This window comes from Mesoplodon densirostris, chromosome 11 (assembly GCF_025265405.1).
Source record: "Mesoplodon densirostris isolate mMesDen1 chromosome 11, mMesDen1 primary haplotype, whole genome shotgun sequence".
NCBI lineage: Eukaryota > Metazoa > Chordata > Mammalia > Artiodactyla > Ziphiidae > Mesoplodon > Mesoplodon densirostris.
In genome coordinates this window covers 26,234,754-26,253,839 of record NC_082671.1, presented here as the reverse complement: position 1 = coordinate 26,253,839, position 19,086 = coordinate 26,234,754, and the positions used below count along the sequence as shown (strand labels likewise).

At 38.8% G+C, this 19,086-nt stretch overlaps 1 protein-coding gene across 5 annotated transcripts in view; it reads right to left on the bottom strand.

The window, feature by feature from the left end:
- FAR2 (fatty acyl-CoA reductase 2) overlaps positions 1–19,086 on the bottom strand; it is a 148,194-nt gene that overhangs the window by 25,754 nt on the left and 103,354 nt on the right. For all 5 annotated transcript variants that reach the window (XM_060113454.1, XM_060113452.1, XM_060113451.1 and 2 more), the window contains exon 3: positions 11,284–11,459. In XM_060113454.1, the coding sequence (XP_059969437.1) occupies positions 11,284–11,459 (176 nt within the window). The remainder of the gene's footprint in view (positions 1–11,283; positions 11,460–19,086) is intronic.

Below are 19,086 nucleotides of genomic sequence, written 5' to 3'. Positions count from 1 at the left end.
AGAAGATTAGACAGAAGGAAATGCAGTGAGGCAACTCACATCCCGTTTGGCTGGAACTGCACCCACTCCAATAACTGGCATATCCATCTGATTTTGGTGGCTGCATCAAAGGACCAGGAAGAAAAGTACAGGTCATGGCCACAAAGTTATGTGATACTTGGAATGTATAATATGTTGATGATGTTTTCTGTGCACATAAATCCTATGGTGCATGTTGCATTTAGAGGTCACATGGTTCTAAATCAACCAGAAGGAAAAAAATCGCAATCCTCTGAATTTATAAAGGGGCCTCTTAAGCAGCCATTAAAAGAATGAAAAACATAAATTAGGCATCTAACTTAAATTAGAAAATTCAAATAAATTGGAGGAGAGCAACAGTGAATATAGAATGAGAAATATGTTTCTATTGCAAAGGTACAGGTCAGACATAAATAATGATGTCAATAGAGAACAGATGTGGTTTCCAAGGGGGAGGGGATGGGGGAGGGACAGATTGGGAGTCTGCGATTAGCAGATGCAAACTATTATATACAGGATGGATAAACAACAAGGTCCTACTGTAGAGCACAGGGAACTATATTCAATATCTTGTGATAAACCATAATGGAAAAGAATATAAAAAAGAATGTATATATATGTATAACTGAATCAATTTGCTGTACAGCAGAAATTAGCACAACATTGTAAATCAACTACTTCAAAAAAAAATTGATGTCAAAATCCTAAATTTTACCTAATAGAATACAAAGCTATATAAACATGTGATGACAATGAAATAGTTCTTTCTAGAAATACATGTTTCATACAAAATCAGGAAACCTATTAATCTAACTCAAAAAGAGAAAAAAATACACGATCATGTATATATATATATATATATATATATATATATATATATATAGAAAAGTTTAAAAATGACATTCAATATCCATTTCCAAATCAATTTTTATAAATTCACTAAAAGAGGAAGAAAATGATTTAAAAATATATATTTTAATTTGCTAGCCTGTGTCACGCTTCATGGTGAAAAGTAAGGAGCACTGATTTTAAAGTTGGGCCAAGAAGAATGCCAACAATCACTACTGCATAACACTGCTCTGAAGTTCCAGCCTTATAATTAGAGAGGAAAATAAAATTAATTAATAAGTATGAACAATGCAAAGGCAATCCAGAAATGACTATCAGATTATATCTGGAAAACAAACAAGCAGCTGAAAAAACTGGAATGAACAATAACATAATTCAGTGATGTGTCCACTTATAAAAGTCATATAAAAAAATCAGAGGGGACCCTGGGAAGATGGCGGAAGAGTAAGACGCGGAGATCACCTTCCTCCCCACAGATACATCAGAAATTCATCTACACGTGGAACAACTCCTACAGAACACCTACTGAACGCTGACAGAAGACCTCAGACCCCCCAAAAGGCAAGAAACTCCCCACATACCTGGGTAGGGCAAAAGAAAAAAGAATAAACAGAGACAATAGGATAGGGACGGGACCTGCACCAGTGGGAGGGAGCCGTGAAGGAGGAAAGGTTTCCACACACCACAAGCCCCTTCGCGGGCGGAGACTGCAGGTGGCGGAGGGGGAAAGCTTCGGAGTAGCGGAGGAGAGCACAGCAACAGGGGTGTGGAGGGCAAAGCGGAGAGATTCCGGCACAGGATCGGTGCCCTCAGGCACACACCAGCCCGAGAGGCTTGTCTGCTCGGCCGCCGGGGCGGGCGGGGCTGGGAGCTGAGGCTCGGGTATCGGCTTTCAGCCGGAGCGCAGGGAGAGGACTGGGGCTGGCGGCAGGAAGAGAGCCTGAAGGGGTTAGTGCACCACGGCTAGCCCAGAGGGAGTCCGGGGAAAGGGTATGGAGCTGCCGAAGAGGCAAGAGGCTTTTTCTTCCCTTTTGTTTCCTGGTGCGCGAGGAGAGGGCATTAAGAGGGCTGCTTGGGGAAGCGCCGGAGACAGGCGCGAGCCGCGGCTAAAGGCGCGGACCCCGGAAACGGGCGTGGGACGCTGGGGCTGCTGCTGCTGCTGGCGCCGCCGCGGGGCCTGTGTGCGAGCGCGGGTCACTGTCCGCCCCGCCTTCCGGGGGGCCTGTGCACCCCGCCACTGCCGGGGTCCCGGAACCCGGGGACGGCTTTCCCGGGAAAGCGCACGGAGCGCCTCGGTCTGGTGCAACGTCACGCCGGCCTCTGCCGCCGCAGGCCCGCCCCACACTGCGCGCCCCTCCCTCCCCTCTGCCTGAGTGAGCCAGAGCCCCCGCATCAGCGGCTCCTTTAAACCCGTCCTGTCTGAGCGAAGAACGGACGCCCTCCGGCGACCTACGCGCAGAGGCGGGGCCGGTCTAAGGCTGAGACCCGGGAGCTGTGAGAGCAGAGCAGAGACAGGGAAATCCCTCTGTGCAGCCTCGGAGGCAGCGGATTAAAGCTCCACGGTCCACTTGATGTGCCCTGCGTCTGTGGAGTGCATGAATAGACAGCGAATCATCCCAAATTGAGGAAGTGGACTTTGAGGACAAGATTTAAGGCTTTCCTCCCTTTTCCTCTTTTTACAACGAATTATCCCAAATTAAGGAGGTGGAATTAGCAAGATTTCAGACTTCTCGCCCTTTTCCTCTTTTTACAATGAAGTAACCCAAATTGAGGAGGTGGACTTGGAGAGCAAGATTTTTGATTTTTCCCCCTGCTCTCTTTTTGTGAATGTGTATGTGTAATCTTCTGTGTAAGATTCTCTCTGTATAGCTTTGCTTCCATCATATGTCCCAGGGTTCTATCTGTCCGGTTTTTTTTCAATAATTACTTTTTAATTTTAATAATGCTACTATATTTCATACTTTATTCTATTTTACTTTACCTGCTCTTTCTTTTTTTCCTAACTTCCCTTCATCCCTCCCTCCCTCCGCTCCTCCTTTCCTTCTTTCTCTCTTTCTTTTCTTCCTCCCTCCCTCCCTTCTTCCTTTCACACTTTCTTTTTCTTTCCTCCCTCCCCCCCTCCCTCCCTCCTGTCTGTCTTTCTTTCCTTCCTCCCTCCCTCCCTCCCTTCTTCCATTCACTCTTCCTTTTTCTTTCATTCCTCCCTCCCTCCCTCCCTCCTTTCTTTATTTCTTTCTTTCCATCCTTGCTCCCTCCCTCCCTCCTTTCTTTCTTTCCTCCTTCCTTCCTTCCTTCCTTTCTTCCCTTCTTCCTTTCTTTCTCTCTCTCTTTCTTTCTTCTACTAATTCTTTCTTTCTACTTTTTCTCCCTTTTATTCTGAGCCGGGTAGATGAAAGGCTCTTGGTGCTACAGCCAGGAGTCAGTACTGTGCCTCTGAAGTGGGAGAGCCAACTTCAGGACACGGGTCCACAAGAGACCTCCCAGCTCCACATAATATCAAGCAGCGAAAATCTCCCAAAGATCTCCATCTCAACACCAGCACCCAGCTTCATTCAACGACCAGCAAACTACAGTGCTGGTCACCCTATGCCAAGCAACTAGCAAGACAGGAACACAACCCCACCCATTAGCAGAGAGGCTGCCTAAAAACATAATAACCCACAGGCACCCAAAATCACACCACCAGACGTGGACCTGTCCACCAGAAAGACAAGATCGAGCCTCAACCACCAGAACACAGGTATTAGTCCCCCCCACCAGGAAGCCTACACAACCTACTGAAACAACCTTAGCCACTGGGGACAGACACCAAAAACAACGGGAACTACGAATCTGCAGCCTGCAAAACGGAGACCCCAAACACAGTAACATAAGCAAAATGAGAAGACAGAAAAACACACAGCAGGTGAAGGAGCAAGATAAAAACCTACCAGACCTAACAAATGAAGAGGTAATAGGCAGTCTACCTGAAAAAGAATTCAGAATAATGATAGTAAAGATGATCCAAGATTCTACTTCCAAGATCCAAAATCTTGGAAATAGAATAGATAAAATGCAAGAAACAGTTAACAAGGACCTAGAAGAACTAAAGATGAATCAAGCATCGATTAAAAACACAATAAATGAAATGAAAAATACTCTAGAGGGGATCAATAGCAGAATAACTGAGGCAGAAGAACGGATAAGTGACGTGGAAGATAAAATAGTGGAAATAACTGATGCAGAGCAAAATAAAGAAAAAAGAATGAAAAGAACAGAGGACAGTCTCAGAGACCTCTGGGACAACATTAAACGCACCAACAATCGAATTATAGGGGTTCCAGAAGAAGAAGAGAAAAAGAAAGGGACTGAGAAAATATTTGAAGAGATTATAGTTGAAAACTTCCCTAATATGGGAAAGGAAATAGTTAATCAAGTCCAGGAGGCACAGAGAGTCCCATACAGAATAAATCCAAGGAGAAATATGCCAAGACACATATTAATCAAACTGTCAAAAATTAAACACAAAGAAATCATATTAAAAGCAGCAAGGGAAAAACAACAAATAACACACAAGGGAATCCCCATCAGGTTAACAGCTGATCTCTCAGCAGAAACTCTACAAGCCAGAAGGGAGTGGCAGGACATAATTAAAGTGATGAAGGAGAGAAACCTGCAACCAAGATTACTCTACCCAGCAAGGATGTCATTCAGATTTGATGGAGAAATTAAAACGTTTACAGACAAGCAAAAGCTGAGAGAGTTCAGCACCACCAAACCAGCTTTACAACAAATGCTAAAGGAACTTCTCTAGGCAAGAAACACAACAGAAGGAATATACCTACAAAAACGAACCCAAAGCAATTAACGAAATGGGAATAGGAACATACATATCAATAATTACCTTAAATGTAAATGGACTAAATGCTCCCACCAAAAGACACAGAGTGGCTGAATGGATACAAAAACAAGACCCATATATATGCTATCTACAAGAGACCCATTTCAGACCTACAGACACATACAGATTGAAAGTAAGGGGATGGAAAAAGATATTCCATGCAAATCGAAATCAGAAGAAAGCTGGAGTAGCAATTCTTATATCAGACAAAATAGACTTTAAAATAAAGACTATTAGAAGAGACAAAGAAGGACACTACATAACGATAAAGGGATCGATCCAAGAAGAAGATATAACAATTGTAAATATTTATGCACCCAACATAGGAGCACCTCAATACATAAGGCAAATACTAACAGCCATAAAAGGGGAAATCGACAGTAACACAATCATAGTAGGGGACTTTAACACCCCACTTTCACCAATGGACAGATCATCCAAAATGAAAATAAATAAGGAAACACAAGCTTTAAATGATACATTAAACAAGATGGACTTAATTGATATTTATAGGACATTCCATCCAAAAACAACAGAATACACATTTTTCTCAAGTGCTCATGGAACATTCTCCAGGATAGATCATATCTTGGGTCACAAATCAAGCCTTTGTAAATTTAAGAAAATTGAAATTGTATCAAGTATCTTTTCCGAACACAATGCTATGAGACTAGACATCAATTACAGGAAAAGATCTGTAAAAAATACAAATACATGGAGGCTAAACAATACACTACTCAATAACGAAGTGATCACTGAAGAAATCAAAGAGGAAATTAAAAAATACCTAGAAACAAATGACAATGGAGACACGACGACCCAAAACCTATGGGACACAGCAAAAGCAGTTCTAAGGGGGAAGTTTATAGCAATATAATCCCACCTTAAGAAACAGGAAACATCTCGAGCAAACAACCTGACCCTGCACCTAAAGCAATTAGAGAAAGAAGAACAAAAAAACCCCAAAGCTAGCAGAAGGAAAGAAATCATAAAGATCAGATCAGAAATAAATGAAAAAGAAATGAAGGAAATGATAGCAAAGATCAATAAAACTAAAAGCTGGTTCTTTGAGAAGATAAACAAAATTGACAAACCATTAGCCAGACTCATCAAGAAAAAAAGGGAGAAGACTCAAATCAATAGAAATAGAAATGAAAAAGGAGACGTAACAACTGACACTGCAGAAATACAAAAGATCATGAGAGATTACTACAAGCAACTCTATACCAATAAAATGGACAACCTGGAAGAAATGGACAAATTCTTAGAAATGCACAACCTGCCAAGACTGAATCAGGAAGAAATAGAAAATATGAATAGACCAATCACAAGCACTGAAATTGAAACTGTGATTAAAAATCTTCCAACAAACAAAAGCCCAGGACCAGATGGCTTCACAGGCGGATTCTATGAAACATTTAGAGAAAAGCTAACACCCATCCTTCTCAAACTCTTCCAAACAATTTCAGAGGAAGGAACACTCCCAAACTCATTCTATGAGGCCACCATCACCTTGATACCAAAACCAGGCAAGGATGTCACAAAGAAAGAATACTACAATATCACTGATGAACATAGATGCAAAAATCCTCAACAAAATACTAGCAAACAGAATCCAACAGCACATTAAAACGATCATACATCATGATCAAGTGGGGTTTATTCCAGGAATGCAAGGATTTTTCAATATATGCAAATCAATCAATGTGATACACCATATTAACAAGTTGAAGGAGAAAAACCATATGATCATCTCAATAGATGCAGAGAAAGCTTTCGACAAAATTCAACCCCCATTTATGATAAAAACCCTGCAGAAAGTAGGCCTAGAGGGAACTTTCCTCAACATAATAAAGGCCATATATGACAAACCCACAGCCAACATTGTCTTCAATGGTGAAAAACTGAAACCATTTCCACTAAGATCAGGAACAAGACAAGGCTGCCCACTCTCACCACTCTTATTCACCTTAATTTTGGAAGTTTTAGCCACAGCAATCAGAGAAGAAAAGGAAATAAAAGGAATCCAAATTGGAAAAGAAGAAGTAAAGCTGTCACTGTTTGCAGATGACATGATACTATACATAGAGAATCCTAAAGATGCTACCAGAAAACTACTAGAGCTAATCAATGAATTTGGTAAAGTAGCAGGATACAAAATTAATGCACAGAAACGTCTGGCATTCCTGTACACTAATGATGAAAAATCTGAAAATGAAATGAAGAAAATACTCCCATTTACCATTGCAACAAAAAGAATAAAATATCTGGGAATAAACCTACCTAAGGAGACAAAAGACTCGTATGCAGAAAATTATAAGACACTGATGAAAGAAATTAAAGATGATACAAATAGATGGAGAGATATACCATGTTTCTGGATTGGAAGAATCAATATTGTGAAAATGACTCTACTACCCAAAGCAATCTACAGATTCAATGCAATCCCTATGAAACTACCACTGGCATTTTTCACAGAACTAGAACAAAAAATTTCAAAATTTGTTTGGAGAAACAAAAGACCCCGAATAGCCAAAGCAATCTTGAGAACGAAAAACGGTGCTGGAGGAATCAGGCTCCCTGACTTCAGACTATACTACAAAGCTACAGTAATCAAGACAGTATGGTACTGGCACAAAAACAGAAAGATAGATCAATGGAACAGGATAGAAAGCCCAGAGATAAACCCACGCACATATGGTCAACTTATCTTTGATAAAGGAGGCAGGAATGTACAGTGGAGACAGGACAGCTTCTTCAATAAGTGGTGCTGGGAAAACTGGACAGGGACATGTAAAAGTATGAGATTAGATAATTCCCTAACACCACACACAAAAATAAGCTCAAAATGGATTAAAGACCTAAATATAAGGCCAGAAACTATCAAACTCTTAGAGGAAAACATAGGCAGAACACTCTATGACATAAATCACAGCAAGATCCTTTTGGAGCCACCTCCTAGAGAAATGGAAATAAAAACAAAGATAAGCAAATGGGACCTAATGAAACTTCAAAGCTTTTGCACAGCAAAGGAAACCATAAAGAAGACCAAAAGGCAACCCTCAGAATGGGAGAAAATATTTGCAAATGAAGCAACTGACAAAGGATTAATCTCCAAAATTTATAAACAGCTCATGCAGCTCAATAGCAAAAAAACAAACAACCCAATCCAAAAATGGGCAGAAGACTTAAATAGGCATTTCTCCAAAGAAGATATACAGACTGCCAACAAACACATGAAAGAATGCTCAACATCATTAATCATTAGAGAAATGCAAATCAAAACTACAATGAGATATCATCTCACACCAGTCAGAATGGCCATCATCAAGAAATCTAGAAACAATAAATGCTGGAGAGGGTGTGGAGAAAAGGGAACACTCTTGCACTGCTGGTGGGAATGTGAATTGGTACAGCCACTATGGAGAACAGTATGGAGTTTCCTTAAAAAACTAAAAATAGAACTACCATATGACACAGCAATCCCACTATTAGGCATATACCCTGAGAAAACCATAATTCAAAAAGAGACATGTACCAAAATGTTCATTGCAGCTCTATTCACAATAGCCCGGAGCTGGAAACAACCTAAGTGTCCATCATCGGATGAATGGATAAAGAAGATGTGGCACATATATACAATGGAATATTACTCAGCCATAAAAAGAAACGAAACTGACCTATTTGTAATGAGGTGGATAGACCTAGAGTCTGTCATACAGAGTGAAGTAAGTCAGAAAGAGAAAGACAAATACCGTATGCTAACACATATATACGGAATTAAAAAAAAAATGTCATGAAGAACCTAGGGGTAAAACGGGAATAAAGACACAGACCTACTTGAGCATGGACTTGAGGATATGGGGAGGGGGAAGGGTAAGCTGTGACAAAGCGAAAGAGGGGCATGGACATATATACACTACCAAACGTAAGGTAGATAGATAGTGGGAAGCAGCCGCAGAGCACAGGGAGATCAGCTCGGTGCTTTGTGACCGCCTGGAGGGGTGGGATGGGGAGGGTGGGAGGGAGGGAGATGCATGAGGGAAGGGATGTGGGAACAGATGTATATGTATGACTGATTCACTTTGTTATAAAGCAGAAACTAATAAAAAAATAAAATAATAAAAAAAACAAGAAAAAAAAAGAAAATTGAAGAAATAAATATGTGAAATTTCCTAGCACACACACAGAAAAAACATCACTAGTTTTCCTATATAGAAACAAAAATTAGAGACTATAATGGAAGGAAGGCACATATTCAAAAAAGAACTTTTAAAACATATATCAAATTAATAAAAAATGAATAGGCTTTATATGAAGAAAATGATAAAATTTCATTAAGGGTCATAACAGAAAAACTGGATAAACAGAGACATATATTGTTCTTGGATAGGAAGAGTCAATGTTTTAAATATGTTGTTTTTCTAAATCAATCTGCATATTCAAGGTAATCTCAATCAAACTCCCAACCCTTGAAAAAACTTAGCAAACTTATTCTAAGTTTAATCAATAGGTGAGAATAGTCAGGAGAATTCTATAAAAAGAGAAAAATGCGTGTATAGTTGCTTAATAAAATAAGAATTGTAGTCATTATAACACTGTGGTACTAGAAGAGAAAGCCTAATTAATGGAATAAGAGTTCAGAAATTGGAATTTAATATACTATGAGAGTTTCCTTTCAAACAAAAAGTGAAAAGAAATCATTTAATAAATGCTGTTTAAAAAATAACCATCTAAAAAAATATTGTACATTCACACCTACATCGCTCTTATTTTTATGGAATTTTACTGAATATTATTCTTTATAGCTAAATAAATTTTAAATGGGTCAAAGATTTATGAGTAAAAATAAAACAATAAAAAATACTGGAAGAAATTATGAAAAACTGTGTAAATAATAAAATAGAGCTGAGGACAAATGATAAACTGTTAAAATATTTTGAGCCTTATAAAAGACAAAGTGTTAATATGCTAAATCTTCCAAGAAGTTCTAAAACTGACAAAAAAATGTTTCAAGAGAAAAATAGGTGAAGAACATAAACAGGCATTTCACAAAAGAATAAAACACCAATCGGCATGTAAACATCTTCAACCTTTCTGGTTATCAAAGAAACAGAAATCAAAATATGCAATGCTATTTGCATTATAATATTGACAATGATAAAATGAATTAAAGAATTATAATATGGTACTGTTGTGGGTGTTAGAAATGAGCATTCATATGCACAAGAACAGCATAAATTAATACCTCCTTTTTGGAAAGTAACTTAGCATTATATGTCAAAATATAAACTGTTCATAACCTGGACACATCTAGTATGTGTCTAACAATTCTACTTCTGGGAATTTACCCAAAGAGAAAAAAATGTATTCGACACAGATGTTCACTGCAGAGCTGTTTGTAATAGTGAAAAGCTAGAACACTCTAAAAAACATCTACCAATACAGAACTGGTTGAGTATATTATATACATGTACAATGGAATGTCATGTAGTCATTACAAGGTATAATAGAATATCAATTGACAATGAAAGATATCTAAAAATAAAATTGAACAGGTTGCAAAAAACATTCTCAATGTGATGCCATTTTTTTTTTTGGTGAAATTGAACATAAATCTATTCTATTATGGATGCATAAAGAAAAGCTGAGGGACTTCCCTGGCGGTGCAGTGGTTAAGAATCTGCCTGCCATGCAGGGGACAAGGGTTTGATCTCTGGTCCGGGAAGATCCTACATGCCACAGAGCAACTAAGCCCGTGTGCCACAACTACTGAGCCTGTGCTCTAAAGCCCACAAGCCACAACTACTGAAGCCCGCGCACCTAGAGCCCGTGCTCCGCAACAAGAGAAGCCACCACAATGTGAAGCCCGCTCGTCGCAACAAAGAGTAGCCCCTGCTCGCCACAACTAGAGAAAGCCTGTGTGCAGCAACAAAGACCCAACACAGCCAAAAATAAATAAATAAATATATTTTTTAAAAAAAGAAGCTGAATTGGATGGTCTTCACAATATTAAATGGTTAACTCTGGATGGTAAGATTTTAGAGAAGTTTTACTCCTTTGTGTTTTTTTTTTTTCATTGAGAATCTCTCTCTTTTTTTTTTTTTTTTTTAAAAAAGAAATCATAGGGACTTCCCTGGTGGTCCAGTGGTAAAGAATCTGCCTTCCAATTCAGGGGACATGGGTTCGATCCCTGGTCTGGGAACTAAGATCCCACATGTTGCCAGGCAACTAAGCCCGTGTGCCACAGCTTCTGAGCCCATGCACTCTGGAGCCCGTGTGCCACAACTAGAGAGAAAACCTGCATGCCACAACTAGAGAAGAGAAATCCCATACACCACAACTAGAGAGAAGCCCTCGTGCCACAACAAAGAGCCCGTGAGCTGCAACTAAGACCCGACGCAGCCAAGAATAAAATAAATAAAATAAATATTAAAAAAATAAAATAAAATGGAAATCATAGAGAAACTTACACACACACGCGTGCGTGCACACACATGTATAATACAAGTCATGAGAGGGGAATGGGGATGTACCTCAGGTGGTCATCAAAGCGCACAGTAGCCGCACAGTGGAAGATGATGTTTGTGTAGGAAAGAAGCTCCTGCATGTCCTGCGTGCTGATGGCAAAGTCATTCTGATTGAGATCTGCAGAAATAGCTCGGATCTTCTCATGCACATTTGGACAAACTTCTTTGACTTTTTCAAACAGCTAAAACATAAATATAAATCATCAAAGATCATCATCACCATCACACTGTTCTTGTTTTCACTGACTTGTTTCATTATAATTCTCAAAAACTGGTTTTAGTTGTAATAATAGGACAACCATTTGCTGTATTGCATGCAGTTCAAGGTCAGTTTAGTATAATTCCTGCTCCTCTTAATTTGATAAAATTTGAAAAAGTCAGTCCCAATAACCAGTAAGGAGTGTATTTTGAACTTTTCCTGCAGGGTGAAAGAGGGGTAGTAAGTCATCCATATCCTGTGCCATCCTCTCTTCCTTTCCAGGGAAGCTTCAGGTTTATACATGATGATTGTTACCATTTCTGCCTGGGAAATATTGTTTTCAGTGCAAAATTACCAGCCTTTACACAGCCTTGACAAATTACCAGCAAAATCACCAGCCTTTAAGGTCTCATGAGCACAGGTTCAAAACAACTTGGTTAATTGTACCAGATTAACAAGATGTCTTAGAAGCACAAAGATAATTAGAAAAAAACAAATTAAGAAAACTTGTAATGGGTAAAAAAAAATTTTTATATAATCTCATTCTGATATAAATGGCAGTTATTGTCTAGTAAGAGGATTACATGAGCTTATGTACTTTTTATAAGATTTTAATTGATTTTTTAATGTTCTAATTTATTTTTACAGGGAAAAGGAAAGAGCACTGGCAGTTTTAGCTTTTATTACAATTACTCAGATGAAACAGTCTCTACTTTCCCCTCCACACAGAAGTTCTTAGATTAAATTTGTATTTTCCATTTTCTCAGAAAATAACAATTTTAATGAAATGATATTGGCTCCAACCTACTTTGATAAAATAAAATTTTATTGTAGTATTGGTATGGTATGTTAACAGTGAGGACGAGAAAAGTAAGGTTAAATGTTTAGAAAGGTTAAGAGCAGAGAAAATTAGTCTACGTTTTTAATAGTAATATAGTAGACGAACAATCTATAGAGACGAAAAATCCTTTTCTCCCTTTTAACCCCAAAAGAATGTTTTCATCTGTTGCTTGATCCTTAGCAGAAGGCTTCTCCTCCCCATTAGAGAGCTACCCAAGGCTTTTCTGTTGGGTAATAAGAAGTTGATCTCAGGTATTCATAGAAATCATGTCTCATTTGTATCATGCAAGACCATGTTCAGAGGAACATGGAAATTTAATGAAGCCAACTAGGGAAGGGAATAAAATCCATGTACTGACCTGGCAAGATAATATACTTCTGTCTTGCAGCTACGATTTTCCTGCACTATAAGGTCGGCCTTTTTAGTAAGTATTACTATAATTCTGAAAATAATTCAGAAATTAGGTCAATCCTCAATGCTTTTTTTTTTTTTTTTGCGGTACTTGGGCCTCTCACTGTTGTGGCCTCTCCCATTGCGGAGCACAGGCTCCGGACACGCAGGCTCAGTGGCCATGGCTCACGGACCCAGCCGCTCCATGGCATGTGGGATCTTCCCGGGCCGGGGCACGAACCCTCATCCCCTGCATTGTCAGGCGGACTCTCAACCACTGCGCCACCAGGGATGCCCCTCAATGCTTTTTTGACATCTGGGATTGAAAAGTATCTGAGGGACATTCTCAAAAACGGTCATTCTGGTTCTTTCAGAAAGATATTTAATAGCTCTCCAGGCATAATGGATCATAAGCATGCTAGTATTTGCTTTCCCCGTCAAATGTTTTCCTTTGTAGTTTGTGTTAATTGTACAACAAACACAGGTAGGATATTTTTGGATAAATTTATGTAACATTTGTACAATTACTCCCCTTTTTAATAACTGCATTTGTAGAAGGCTCTTTTTTGAGTCATGATAGATTTTATTCACAAGAACTCTATTTAAGGTTCTGTGGAGTCTGACTTTGGCCTGTGATGACTTCTGGCTGCTTGAGAGCAAGATGTGGAAAATGACGTGTGCCCACGCTTCTGGCAATGGGGCTGCTCACAGATGATGTAAGCTGCCATAGATTTTCTGTTGCCTTTGGTTTTTATGACTTTAAAAGGCAGAGGATATTGTTATACTCTATCGTACTTTCAGACCACCTGTGCAATGTTGAACAGCACCAAGATACATTTACAGCATTACTATTTTAGGAGATAATTACTATTTTGGGAAATAATGTCCCAATCTACATCCTATTTATGGATTTATATTTTCAAATGAGAGGGGATATCTGAGTGAACATAGTGTAATTTAAAAAGAAGTTTAAGGGCTTCCCTGGTGGCGCAGTGGTTGAGAGTCCGCCTGCTGATGCAGGGGACACAGGTTTGTGCCCTGGTCCGGGAAGATCCCACATGCCATGGCGCCGCTGGGCCCGTGAGCCATGGGCGCTGAGCCTGCGCGTCCAGAGCCCGTGCTCCACAACGGAAGAGGCCACGACAGTGAGAGGCCCGCATACCGCAAAAAAAAAAAGAAGTTTAAGTTTTCTGATCTAGTTGGTATTGATTACAATCAGCTGAAATAAATCAATGAATTGGCTGCATCAACTCAAACCACAGTGCTAAATTAGGGTCCCATTTTACTATATTAGCCAGGCCTAATAACATGACTTGCTTTGTCTGGAGTCTCAGCATACAGCTGTAGCTTCTAACAAAATAATTCTCCTTAAGTGTTGGTACATCCTAAATAGAGTGCTAGAGATTACAGCCAACTGCCATGTAACAGGTCAGTGCCTTTCAAAGTGTTATCCTCCAAGTGAACTGCATTGAAATCACTAGTATGCAAGAAGACCCAAAGTAGCCATAAATAAATAAATAAATAAATAAATAAATAAAAGATAAATCACTAGTATGCATCTTAAAAATGTATATTCCTGGACCCCATTCCAGAATCACCAAGTAAGAAATCACTGGAGCATGCCCAGGAGTTTGCATTTCACATAGTTTCATAGTTGATTTTAACTGAACCCAAGATGAGAAACTTCTCTAGTTGGATTGTTAAATAACTGATGAACAACTGTGTATGACTCATCTCCCTTTTTAACTGCCCAGGGCAATTACAAGACATCAGTGGTTTTCAAACTGTGTTGGCATAAGAAAAATCTAGGGACCGATTAAAAATGATGTCCTTACTCCACCCTCAGAGATCTTAACTCAGTAGGTTTGATATGTAACCCAAGACTTGTGTTTCTTAACCATCTCTACAGATAGGTCTGATGGTCCAGGTCCATACTTAGAGAAACAGTGACTCCAAAAATTCATGTCCATTTTTAAATTCTGGGCTTAAATTTCACCCTCTGGCTTGTTAACTCCTTGATTCTCTTATATCTCTTTAAGCTTGACAGCACCCAGTTCATTGAAATGACTCAAATTTTGCTTGTTAAATTGAAATGAATTACTGTAAGAATAGTAATAGAACCATAAATGGGAGCTTGATTCCTGAAATTGGCTACCAGCTCTTTTGTGTTGGTGGAATGAAAGACAGCAGGTAACTACTTCCAATTTAGGGGGTCCTCTGTATTAACTGCCAAGGTGGGGGGGCATGTAAAGGCTCAGAGCAGACCCTTTTCTTTTGTAATAATGACAAGACTAAATGACAGATGAAATGATGTAAATGGATCCTCAATAGATACCAGCCCTTCTGAAAGTTTTTTTTCTTTTCTTTTTTTGTGATAAGACATTTATTAAAGGCAAGAAAAAATATGTGGAATAAAAATGAGTTAAGAAAAAATAAAATTTCAGTGAAGGCCCACCAATAAAGAACTTAGTATAATTATTTTAGATTCTAAGAGTTTATCATCTTCTTCTCATATATTATTTAATGGCATAGGACTGAGATGGTAAAGCGTTGAATAACTACTTGCTATTTTTGAACACTCAAGACTGCTGCTTTTCCATTTTAGGAAACCATGTTCTTGACAGGAGGAAGACACATTTCTGTGGTCACTGAAAGATAACAGCTGTGAGGTGAGCTAAGCATTTCAAACTGATAAAAAAGCAATACATTTTTCTTGCAAACTTTAGGAGTGTCCCATTGATTTGACATTATACAGGCAAGTATTTCTTTCAATTTATTTTTTAAACATGAGAGACTATTATGGCAATAGTTACTTATAGCTCAGAGGCAAGAGAGAAACTTTGAAAATCTTAAGTAAGAAAATTGACAGAAAAAGAACTTTTTGGATTCAATAAACTCCTTAGGTATTTCTTCTGTGGCCAGAGACTAAGACTGCATCTTTATTAGAAGCAGGAATTGGGCAAGGAGCGGAGGGCATGACATTTATATAATGCTTTTGAAACAATGTACAGGCCCTGCACTTGGACTTCTATGGTCAATTTGTTATCCACATGACCTAACTTGGGAGGCATCTAGGAGTCACTACCTCCTGAAGACTATTAAATGTAATCATTCCTTTCTAATCATGAGAGTCTGATCTTTATTCAGTTTACTGATTCCCTCTCTTCAAATATAATTATATTATTTAGTCACAATAACCCACCAAAATTTGCTTAGTATTTTTATTTTGTGAAAAAAAAGTTAGGTCCCTTAAACTAAAGTGCAATCTCTATGGAATATCTGGCATCCCAATGAAAAAGAGAGCCTGTAACATTTATCATAGAAATTTTAGAGTGCTGAGTAAAAGCAAATCAATGAATTTTGCAAGTTAGCTCTTGAACAAGAAAGACATTAAGAAAGGCTATATATAATCTAAGTTGAGAACAATTAAATACAAATAAGTGCATGTAACTTAAGGCAAAAAGCCATCATACCTAATGTAAAGATTCACAAAATTCACAAAACGTTAGGATTTTGCTAGTTCACTACTAACTTCCGTAAGATATGAAGGATTAACCTAGAAGTTTTTACTGCTTTAGTGAGGACCACTCTATAGGACCATAAGGCAGTCTGGTGTAGTACTAGGTTGTCAAATTTTTGCATACAGTAGGGTTGCTTGAGAAGTTGTTTAAAAAGACAAAAAACCCAAAAAACCCAGATGTACTAACCCTAGAGATTCTGACTGAGTTCTGAGTTGAAGCTAGGGCGCCTGGAGTTTGTACAAGCTCTACAATGAGTCTGATACACACTGAAGGTGTGAACCACTGATGTATTAGAAAGATCCCAGGCTCTTTGGAGCCAGGAAGACCAGGGCTTGAAGCCTAGTTCTGCCATTTATTAACTGTGGGACTGGGGTAAGTTACCTCATGGGGCCTCCGTGTCTTCATCTGCATATTTATCTAAAATGTCAATCAAAGGACTGTCTCATTCTGTGATCTCAGAGAACTAATAATTCAGCATATATTCTTTTTTTTCCTACTTTTCTTTTTTTCCCCCCAGTTTTATTGAGAAATAATTGGAATACATTACTGTATAAGCTTAAGAGGTACAGCATGATGGTTTCATTTACATATATTGTGAAATGATTACCACAATAGGTTCAGCTAACATATATCTTCTCATATAGATACAATAAAAATTAAAGAATGAAAAAAAGGAAAAAATGTTCTCCTTGTGATGAGAACCCTTAGGAATTACTCTATTAACAACTTTCCTGTATACCATACATATTTTGCTATTCTTGAAAACAATTTTGCATTTAACAAAATTATAGTTCACCTTACATAAGAATCTATAATAAGTGCTAGAGGTGACACAGTTCATCATCCTGTTAATGCTCTGTTCTCATGCCAAAGGCCTGTTTCACAGAGTTCTTTGAGAATAAGTACCTGGTTAAAGGAAGCAATTTCCTAGGGGTAGCAATGCAATTCAGTGGGGAAAACATGGGCATTGGAGATAAGAGAACTGCACTTACAGTCTGCTTTTTCACTACCTTGGTACTTCCTTGGATAGGTGACAACTTTCTTGGAGTAATTTCTCATCTGTGAGGTAGCAATAAGGCTACCTTATTAAGGATTAAATAGGGTAATAAAAGTCAGATGCCTAGCATAGTGGCTACCATTTAGTATGTTTCTAATAATAAGAAAACTTCCTTTCTGCTTCCACAGAAATACTCCATTTTCAAAAGCTGCTAATCAGACAGCTATGTGTGTATGTGTGTGTATTTGTGCATCATCCCAAGGTTTCTGATTATACCATGTGATCCTGATACCTCTGAAAACCGAATATATTCCAGAGCGTCGACTTAAAAAAAAAATGTACAAAGTGAGAGCTGCGAGTTAAGTATTATTTGGGGGCAAAATGAGGACTGCAGCCCAGTAGACAGCACCTCAGATAGTTCTGAGAAACTGCTACAAAGAGGTGGGGGGGGGGAAGTTCAATATATATGTGATTTTGGTGAAGGGGGAGTACATGCAATCAAGCACATATATATATTTTTAACATCTTTATTGGAGTATAATTGCTTTAAAATGGTGTGTTGTTAGTTTCTGCTCTATAACAAAGTGAATCAGTTATAAATATACATATGTTCCCATATCTCTTCCCTCTTGTGTCTCCCTCCCTCCCACCCTCCCTATCCCACCCCTCTAGGTGGTCACAAAGCACTAAGCTGATCTTCCTGTGCTATGCGGCTGCTTCCCAATAGCTACCTATTTTACATTTGGTAGTGTATATATGTCCATGCCACTCTCTCACTCTGTCCCAGCTTACCCTTCCCCCTCTCCATATCCTCAAGTCCACCTCTAGTAGGTCTGCGTCTTTATACCCGTCTTGCCCCTAGCTTCCTCATGACCATTTTTTATTTGTTTTTTAGATTCCATATATATGTGTCAGCATACGGTATTTATCTTTCTCTCTCTGACTTACTTCACTCTGCATGACAGACTCCAGGTCCATCCACCTCATCATAAAAAAACTCAATTTCGTTTCTTTTTATGGCTGAGTAATATTACATTGTATATATGTGCCACATCTTCTTTATCCATTCATCTGTCGATAGACACAATAGCTTCCATGTCCTGGCTATTGTAAATAGAGCTGCAATGAACACTGTGGTACATGACTCCTTTTGAATTATGGTTTTGTCAGGGTATATGCTCGGCAGTGGGATTGCTGGGTTGCATGGTAGTTCCATTTGTACATTTTCAAGGAAACTCCATACGGTTTTCCCCAGTGGCTGCATCAATTTACTTTCTCACCAACAGTGCAAGAGGGATCCCCTTTCTCCACACCCTCTGCAGGATTTACTGTTTGTAGATTTTTTGATGATGGCCATTCTGACCAGTCTGAGATGATATGTCATTGTAGTTTTGATTTGCAGTTCTCTAATGATCAATGATGTTGAGCATTCTTTCATGTGTCTGTTGGCAATCGGTATATCTTCTTTGGAGAAATGTCCACCCAGGTCTTCTGCCCATTTTTGGATTGGGCTGTTTGTTCTCCTGATATGAGCTGCATGAGCTGCTTGTAAATTTTGGAGATTAATCCCTTGTCAGTTGCTTCATTTGCAAATATTTTCTCCCAATCTGAGGGCTGTCCTTTCGTATTGTTTATGGTTTCCTTTGCTGTGCAAAAGCTTTTAAGTTTCATTAGGTCCCATTTGTTTAATTTTGTTTTTATTTCCATTTCTCTAGGAGGTGGGTCAAAAAGGATCTTGCTGTGATTTATGTCATAGAGTGTTCTGCCTATGTTTCCCTCTAAGAGTTTGATAGTGTCTGGCCTTACACTTAGGTCTTTAATCCATTTTGAGTTTATTTTTGTGTATGGTGTTAGGGAGTGT